At 41.0% G+C, this 9,238-nt stretch overlaps 1 protein-coding gene across 1 annotated transcript; it reads right to left on the bottom strand.

Moving 5' to 3' along the window:
• Positions 1-1,780: 1,780 nt before the first annotated feature.
• Positions 1,781-8,328, bottom strand: LOC124263446. Its single transcript, XM_046698092.1, has 5 exons — positions 8,247-8,328; positions 8,030-8,123; positions 6,772-6,822; positions 3,127-3,305; positions 1,781-2,464 (listed from the first exon to the last, which is right to left on the bottom strand). The coding sequence occupies exons 2-5, from the start codon at positions 8,061-8,063 to the stop codon at positions 2,096-2,098; spliced, it is 633 nt and encodes a 210-aa protein (XP_046554048.1). The 5' UTR covers positions 8,064-8,123; positions 8,247-8,328; the 3' UTR covers positions 1,781-2,095.
• Positions 8,329-9,238: the final 910 nt, after the last annotated feature.

A 9,238-nucleotide genomic window follows, 5' to 3' on the forward strand; every position in this document is an offset into this window, starting at 1 on the left:
AGTCAATGACACGAATGTGACCGAAAACAATATATGTGGAGCTCAGCGATGTCACAACATTAAATACATTTGGCATGGCAGACCCTACGACAACGGCATGATATACCAAGGGAAACTACTCCCATATTGCGTAAAAACTAAGATTAGCTGCCCTTGAGTTATTGAAAAGGTCACGGTCATTGCTAATCGCACGCGGACACCATTCGCTATTATCCTGTCCTTGATTATCAAAAAAGGTATGTTGTTTCACATTTATTCCAACATTGAATCGGGTGGGAATAGTACTTTGTGATATCGACTCGATAGTTATGTGGTTCGCTACAGCAAATAACAATGTATCCGACGTTAAATCGGTTGTGCATTCTCCGTGTTGTTGAAGTGTCGAGGCGAATCATACAGTTTTATGCAATAGATCTATAGAGGCAATCTCCAAACGTAAAGCTGATTATTTGCGTGTAACAGACACTAATTTGAACGCCATTTTGTCACAGATTACAATGATCGTAGCTTCTTACAATTGGTCCGGACCAATTGTTAGTTTTGATTGTAACTTACAATGATCTTAGCGTACAACTGATTTGTGCAATTGGATGGCGGTTGTAGCCGAAGCCTAAGATCGCGATCTTAAGGATTTACAATAATTGTAGTGCTAAGATCGTTCTGTGCAAGTGGGCCGTAATTTTGTACTCTAATTTACAAACACAGATGTCTCCTAAAACTGTGAAAATTGCTCATTGTGCACCGAGATGTTCTAGTATTCGCTCACTAAGATACCATTACTCCGTTGTACATGGATGCAAAATCCAGGCACAGTGTACTGAATCCGACCCGAGTCTAAAGGTAAGGCAGAACTAAAGCAAGTACCATATCCTATTCCCCGACATTCCGTCCTCAGAGCAGAAGCTGGTAAGAATGTTTCTAAAACACAATGTCATTGAGACATTACATTGAAGAAGCTGTTCTGTGAAGATTCTTTAAATACAAACGAAGTCGTAACAATAGATCTTAATATTGTATTTTGAATAAATAATAATATAGCTATACTTGAAAAGCTTACCACACGTGGATTGGAAAATGCGTGAGAAGAATCCATTAACATTGGGTTATCTCTGACGGAGATGACAAAGAAGCATGAAAGAAAGTTCCTTGATATTATCCCCGACCCGACATCCAGCAAACATCATAAATCACAATAAATGTCTACAAGCTGAATGTTGCTAATGGAAACACATCACGTGACGTTGTCGACGGCTTCAAAAAGGCTGACTGACTGAGTATGGTTTTACGCCGCTTTTAGCAATATTCCAGCAACACCACGGCGGGGAACACCAGAAATGGGCTTCACACATTGTACCCATGTAGGGATTCGAACCCGGGTCTTCGGCGTGACGAGCCAACACTTTAACCACTAGGCTACCCCACCGCCCCGACACCAGAAATGGGCTTCACACATTGTACCCATGTGGGGATTCGAACCCGGGCCTTCGGCGTGACGAGCGAACGCTGTAACCACTAGGCTACCCCACCGACCGCTTCAAAAAGGGTGTTACTGCTACCTGTGCAGAGCTCCGTCCTAAACACCCTCGAAGCTACAGTTACATATACATTCAAACACCTCAGTGTCGATGTTGAATGGACCTCCTTAAATACTTCGAACTATCCTATGCGATCACTAAAACCAGAGTACGCAGTGAAGACGTTTTTACTTCGACACGACCGTATGTTCGTCGCATCAAAGTTCGACACAAATGTTTTTTTTAAGTCAACTATATGCTAGAAATAATAATTGTGGTTTGAATCCTAGTTTTGTCTTGGTTTTATTTCTTGGATTGTCAGATACAATGCACGTGGGGTTCACAAAAATGGTAAACGTCCAAAATATGCATCACTTTTTAAACAACAATACACAGTGGCAGTCAAATAGAATTAAATGTTCTGATATTATATTTCTTTCATAAAAGGCACAAATGAATAACGGCAAACTGGAGACTGACCTCAATAGGACGGCCTTCACATTATGATTGTATAGATTGATACATTTCAAGTACATAAATATAAATCTGATCTACGCGTCATGCCACCCTATGACCTTGACCTACACCATGTCCATGACCTCTTCAACAAGTTCCTGCAGCGCCTGTAGTTCCTCCGGTGTCGGCTCGTATGTCTCTGCGACCTTGCCCTTCTCATCGATAACTACGCCTGGCACGTATCGGTTCATTTGACCTTGAACTATTTTTCCAGGGTCAAGGAACTTTTCAACACATTTCAAAATACAAGGGGAGATAATCAGACAGCATGGGCTTCCTGTTCCGAAGGCGATAATGCATTGTTTAGGATTTACAAGAAAGCAGAAAGCTATGACGACAAATAGAAATACTGCACCCAGTGTTATTCCAACATACATCAAAATGTTCTTCATGTAGAGGTGCTTGGCGCGGAGAATCTCCTCGCGGTTAATGACCTGTCAAGGAAATAAGTGTAAGTAAAACTGACATGTATGCCACATACAAACACACAACATTTCATAATTTTCATTACATCATTGTAAGGGCGTTGGTCCCTGCCTGGCACTCGGCATTAATGGGTCCAACAAGGACTGGTCGGTATGGTATCTCAGTGGGCTAGCACTATAAAACCAGCTTCAGTCTGGGCTAGTACAAGCAGCCGCACATACACATACACACGCATGCACGTCGTCATATGAGCGAAATATTCTCAAGCACGACGTTAAACCCAATTTCACCTCACCTCACGGGCGTTGGTGTAGTGGGATAGCCTTTATTTCCAAGAGCTCGCTCATCCCGCAGGAGGCCCGGGTTCGATTCTAGCTTAGGTAATATGTATGCAACCCGGTTTGGTGTTCAGCGCAAATGTAACTGAATACTACTTGAAGTGACCTAAAACAATGTTCAGGCTCATAGTTTTGACAGCGGATTCTCAAGACCAATATGCCAAAGGCAAGTTAAGAAGAGGATGTCGTTTATGTTTTAAAACTTAATGATAAGAAATTACCTAACTATTCCGTATTTTGGTTCATTGTATTTACGTAGAAGTTTGATGTTTAAATAAGATCGTAATTCCTCTGGCATTTGGCATGGCGTGTTAACAAATTCAAACTGGCACCTGAAAGTCGTCAATATCGTATGAGTCTGATGAATCCGAAGCTTTAGGCGTCGGCGATGTCCATGACACCTCCCAATCTTTGTTTGCCAAGCCTTGAAGATGCGCACTTCTCTTACTGCGCATGTTCCTCGGCTGCTGTGTGAGTGGCGTTTCATGTCTCGCTGATTGGTCAGTAGGTCCTGATAAAATAAACATTTTAATTTTTTATCTAGAAATGTTAACGCCTGGATATATAGATCAATAGCCGTACATGAACCTATGAAGTGTTCATGAACAGAATATTTCAGCAATGCTGAAGGTCGTCTGCAAATAAACTACAGCACACAATCCAGTGACCGACATCATGAACATCGACGCAAGTACGATACGATGACATGCAAACCGACTGATCTTCACAAGAGTCCCGACATTCGCCGTTATTTGTGGTAACGGGCAAACAAACGATCAAACACATGCTTTTCAAAACCTTTACTGTGAATGATCTGCATTTTGTTTTGGTTTTATCCGGTGCCGATAAACTCAAGGCAGCAATCAACCATTATTTGACATGGGGTCTCAAACTGTTTTTCCTGAAGACAGATGCGCTGATATAGAGTTTTAATCCCATATTCACCCAAATTATGTCTGCCATAATCGTACACTATTTTGCAATTATTTAGCTAAGTAATGTCAGCATTGTATTTCAAGGGGGTACGCGCAGTAGTTGGAACAGTGAAACAAATGCAAACCATCTTGTTCTCGGGGTTTAATTTAATGTGCATACCCCCTTGTAATACAAACCAATAATAGCGATTTGAAACTATGATCGTTTGTTAAACAACTTTTATCTTAAGTTGAATAACATTCTGAGATTTAAATGTTCAATTAGCAAGGTAAAATTATGAGGATTCGCAATCTTAATTTCACTTAATTTGATTTATTTTTTTGTTTAAAGTGAAATTCATCGGTACGTTTTCACTGCAAACAGACTATACAACGAGTACAAAATTGAGCATCTCGCATTGCCAACAAAATGTCAATGAGAGATCATATCTCCCCAGTTTTACAAGCCTTACACTGGTTGCCCATAAGAGCCAGAGTGGAGTATAACATCCTGAGTCTAGCCCACCAGTGCTATCATGAAACTACTCCCGGCTACATCAATGATGTTCCATCGAGAGCCTTACGATCAGCTTATCAACATATATTGGCCACCCCAAGACGTAAACTAAAATCCTTTGATTTCCGCTCTTTTAGTTATGGAGCGCCAACACTATGGAACCAGCTGCCGCTCGAACTCAGACTAACAAGATCCCTTGAGTCCTTCAAATGTGCCTTAAAAACATTCCTCTTCAGAAAACACTACAGTGACCAACAAGCATATCCTGAAAAGTTTCAGCCATTTTATGTACAAATGTTGTATGTGTTGTAGCACTCCAATCACCCCTTTTTATGTAGCGCTTTGAGCATACACCTTTGTATGGAATCCAGCGCGGTATAAATGCACATACTATCATTATAAAGGCTCCTTCAGCTCTTTACTGGGATGTATGCAAAAATTCACATTAAGCTCAGATAGCAAACAATCCTACGGACAATCCTAGATTAAACCACTGTTAAAACGACGGCACTAAGAGTCAACGACGATATGCAAATGAAACAAATGTTTAAAAAGATAGGTTACAACAATTGCGTCAAACAAACGCGAGCACAAATAACCTGACATCCACCTCCACACACACACACACACACACACACACACACAAAAACAACAACAAAAAACACACACCAAAAAACAAACCAAAACAACAAAATTAAAAAAAATTAAAATGCAATTTTCCTTTTTAGGAATTTGGATGAGTCCCGTAGGGAAAATCAGACTCGCTGACTTGGTTGACACATGTCATTGTATCCCATTTGCACAGATCGATGCACATGCTGTTGATCACTGAATTGTCTGGTCCAGACTCGATTATTTACTGTGCCGCTATATAGCTGGAATATTGCTGGTTCGGCGATAAACAAACAAAACTGACAAAGTAAACAACACATTAACAATAAACAATTTGACGCGAATCATTAGCACCCAGCCAAAACGATCTGTGGAGGAGCAGAGAAAAACAGGTCAACTTGTGACAGAGTGAAACAAATACTAAGCGTTCACACTTTATATAATTTACAATACAATACTTAATAATTATTTTCAAACGATTGAGATCAACGTCTAAACAATAACTTTTTAGAGTGCCATTTAGAAATTAGCGGGGAGAGTTCTATGGATAAACAATTTGCTACTTCTTCATTATGTGAGCGACGTTTCGGTGCAGCCGCCTCACTTGCTTATAGTGCAGTGGTAAGGCGTCTGTCTATCACGCTGAAGGCCCGGGTTCGATCCCCGGTGGAGGCACCTGGCTAGGTTCGGGTTCCGAGGTGGGCACATTTGTGTGTAGTATCCTTGGACAAGATACTCAGATCCACATTGCTTCAGTTCACCCAGATGAGGATGCGCTGGCAATGAGAGTGTTTAGTTCATTGCACCTAACAGGCAGCATGGGAGTGGATTCCCAAGGAGTTGAAAAAGTATCGGAAAGAACGATAGTGTCCTATGATCGGGGATAGTAATGTACGTAGCGCCGTGAGCAGGCAATGTGCCTGGATATGAGCGTCATATAAGCGGACTATTAGTATTACTATAACAGGGTTAGCAAGCATTACGCTACTGGTCACGGAAGCCATTGAAGCGTACGTACAATACACCCAGGCGATTTTGTCCACGAAGACGCTGTAAGGGATGAGTCCCTCGTATAAATTTCTCACAGCCGGGATTCAAGTCGTCCTCAAAATGAAATTGATGTTTATCTTAAATATAATCCATTTCAAGGCCATTACATTAGCAATCCATTCCTGTGTTACAAAGCTGTCCTTGCCTCAGACATTAACCGCTTCAAGAGAATGGAAACTTATATACATGTATGTTGCCATACTAAATCACATTCCTTGCATCACCATGAACTGAAACACTCTCTTCTAACATAAATAAATAAAAACAGAAGATGCAAGACCTCAATTCTATAACAAAATATACCACGATCCATCATAAGGATCCATGACCCATTTACGAAGCTACATCTTTTAATAAAATAATAAATATTTCGATCAAACAAAATGTTATTCAAAATCGAGTACATCTCACGCGAGAAAAAATAATCCGAAAAATATTTCCCAAAATGTTTCAGTGCGAGATGCGTGAATAAAATATTCGTGCATGTGCACGGCTTCACATGGGGCATTGGTGGGGTAGTGGTGTAAGGTGACGGTTCGAATCCGGGTAGCCTTACTTGTGTTTCCAGGGTTTTCAGCACCATGCCGGAGTTTACCAAAGCTGTTGAACGTGGAAGGCAGTCATCACTTCGAGCTTTCCTCAAAAATCAGACAATCAGGTGAGCGAGTGAGTGAGTTTAGTTTTACGCCGCTTTTAGCAATATTCCAGCAATATCAAGGCGGGGAAAACCAGAAATGGGCTTAACACATTGTACCCACGTGGGGAATCGAACCCGGGACTTCGGCGTGACGAGCGAACGCTTTAACCACTAGGCTGCCCCACCTCCCCCAGACAATCTGGTAGTAATCCATTCAAAGCTATGTTAAACCAATTTAATCACTTACCAAACAAATTCATCAGTGGTCTTCGAGTATCAGTGAAGCAGAGAGAGACGCCTGTTAAAGAAATATATGTTGAAGAGTTAACCTAATGACATTTGTTGATATTGATTGTCAATTGTTTAACGCCGCACTAACGATATTACAACCATAGTCTGTAACTAGTCCAGTGATTGATATTATGAACAACGATCCTCGCAGTGTTCGAACCTCAAACAAGTCAACTTATCTGACACCCTGATTATTATTATTATTATTTTAGGATATTTATATAGCGCACATATCCAGGCAACTAGTGCATGCTCAAGGCGCTGGTATTTTCCCCTCGATCATTGGATGTCAATCTCAACGGCACATCGTATTATCAATCTCAACTCCCTGGGGAGTATACAACTCTTGCAGCCACTAGGCGCACCGAGTTATTGCACTGTCATCCTTACGAGGTACCCATTCACAGCTGGGTGGACTGGGACACATAGTCACAGTACTTTGTCCAAGTTCACTGCACGTTGTTGTACCCGCAACTAGGTGTTTGCACGTATTCATGTAGACACCATCTGGTCATATACCAAAGGATTCGTGGGTTCTTTTAAGTGCACAGGGTTGTGTACTGCATACTTGGGGTTGTGACAACACTGAAAGATCCATTTAGTTGCTTGTTGGGTCATTATTTTATTTTTCTCATGTCCAACCTCAAGCGGAGAAAGAGAGGTGGTGAGAAGTTGGCATTATCGCAGTGTTGTGCTTTGGTTATATATGGTATATTTGGTTATATATGGTATATTTGGAGACAATCCACCTTTAGTATTATAGTGAGTGAGTGAGTGTGCTTTTACGCCGCTTTTAGCAATATTCCAGCAATATCACGGCGGGAGACACCAGAAATGGGATTCACACATTGTACCCATGTGGGGAATCGAACCCGGGTCTTCGGCGTGACGAGCGAACGATTGAACAACAAGGCTACCCCACCGCCCCTCTGGTATTCTAGAAATGATGTTTGATTTGATCTCGACCGAGGGGTATGCTTTGCTCAATATATGGTCAATATATTGCAATAACGTGCGTGTATGTGTATACATGATGAAGTAGCCTAATAATGGTTTAAGCGTTGGCTCGTCACGCCAAAGATCCGGGTTCGAATCCCCACATGGGCACAATGTGTGAAGCCCATTTCTGGTGTCCCCCCGCCGTGATGTTGCTGGAATATTGCTAAAAGCGGCGTAAAACTAAACTCAGTCAGTCAGTCAGTCAGTATACTTACCCGATACAAAACAAACGAGAGACAGTAACCGCATGTGGCACAATCGTCATTTGGCGGGAATAGTGAATTAGCCATGGACATGTGACGTCATCAACTGAAATGTATGAAATGTGATGAAATGTCAAAACGATTAGATATCGACAGTGTCACTCATCTGAATTAATGTTAATATTCCGGAACAGTAAAATTTATTTGTTCGACATGCATAAATACCTACTTGACATTCAGAGGTAGGAGCTCCACAGTCAACTCCGTATGCTTTGAAGATGTTCAATTCATGACGTCATTGACTCGATGACGTCATACCGAGACATTCTTTTTAGAACAGACGTTTACAAGGACTTGGCGCTTTTTTGTGGTATCTTCCAACTTGTGTTTTGAAGTGACGCATACGGGGTGAACATTCAACACAACTTATGGAGTCGCACAACCCCCGTTCATTGCGAAAGTTCTGTTTCAATTGTAAAGGGACAAAAACACACGTGTGTACACGTCCCGGTGTATCAAACAAATCAAACGAACGCACACAAATGATCAGAAAACAACTCTCTTATGACAATGTCATATCATCCCTAATAAGACTGAGATAGAATTTGCGTGTTCCTTTCAACTATTGTTTTCGTTTTTGTAATTTTTTCATCTACGATTTGTTTTTTGTTTTGCTTAAATGTTGGTTGTTTTTGTTTTTTTGTTTCTGGGTTGTTGTTTTGTTTTTGTTTTTTTTCTCCTTTGTAGTTGTTGCTCTGGGGTTTGTTTTTAGGTGTTTTTTTCTTTCTTTTTTAGAGTGGGGGAGGGGGAGATGTGTTTTGTTGTTGTTGTTGGGAGGGGGGGTGTGTGTAAATTATTCATTTAATTAATGTATCTATTATTTGTGTGTTGAGGGCGGAGCCGGGTGGTGCTGTCGTTCGTTTCTTACAGTTGTTTTCGTTGTTTGTATTTGTACTAGTATGTATATTTGTATTTGTTTCATGAGGAGCTGTGGGGATATTCAGTAAGCCTTTGTATTAATTTTTTAACTTAACATCAACTTTATAATTTCGATCAATATGTGCAGGCAATTAACTTCTGAAAGCAACGAAATGAGTGAGTTTAGTTTAGTTTTGCGCCGCTTTTAGCAATATTCCAGCAATAGCACGAACATATCGTACGGTCTACTCCCATTTGTGAGAACTCCCAGTTGTGAGATTCCCAGTTATGAGACAGTGGAGT

The sequence above is a fragment of the Haliotis rubra genome, unplaced genomic scaffold (assembly GCF_003918875.1).
Source record: "Haliotis rubra isolate DU_JTF1 unplaced genomic scaffold, ASM391887v1 Scf882, whole genome shotgun sequence".
Lineage (NCBI taxonomy): Eukaryota > Metazoa > Mollusca > Gastropoda > Lepetellida > Haliotidae > Haliotis > Haliotis rubra.

Excerpts from the sequence above, each read along its gene's own strand:
- LOC124263446 (XM_046698092.1), bottom strand. The coding sequence starts at position 8,063 with ATGCGGTTACTGTCTCTCGTTTGTTTTGTATCGG. Across the intron at positions 6,823-8,029 it reads TCTCGTTTGTTTTGTATCGG|GCGTCTCTCTCTGCTTCACT; the intron begins GTAAGTATACTG and ends TTTCTTTAACAG. Across the intron at positions 3,306-6,771 it reads ACCACTGATGAATTTGTTTG|GACCTACTGACCAATCAGCG; the intron begins GTAAGTGATTAA and ends TTATTTTATCAG.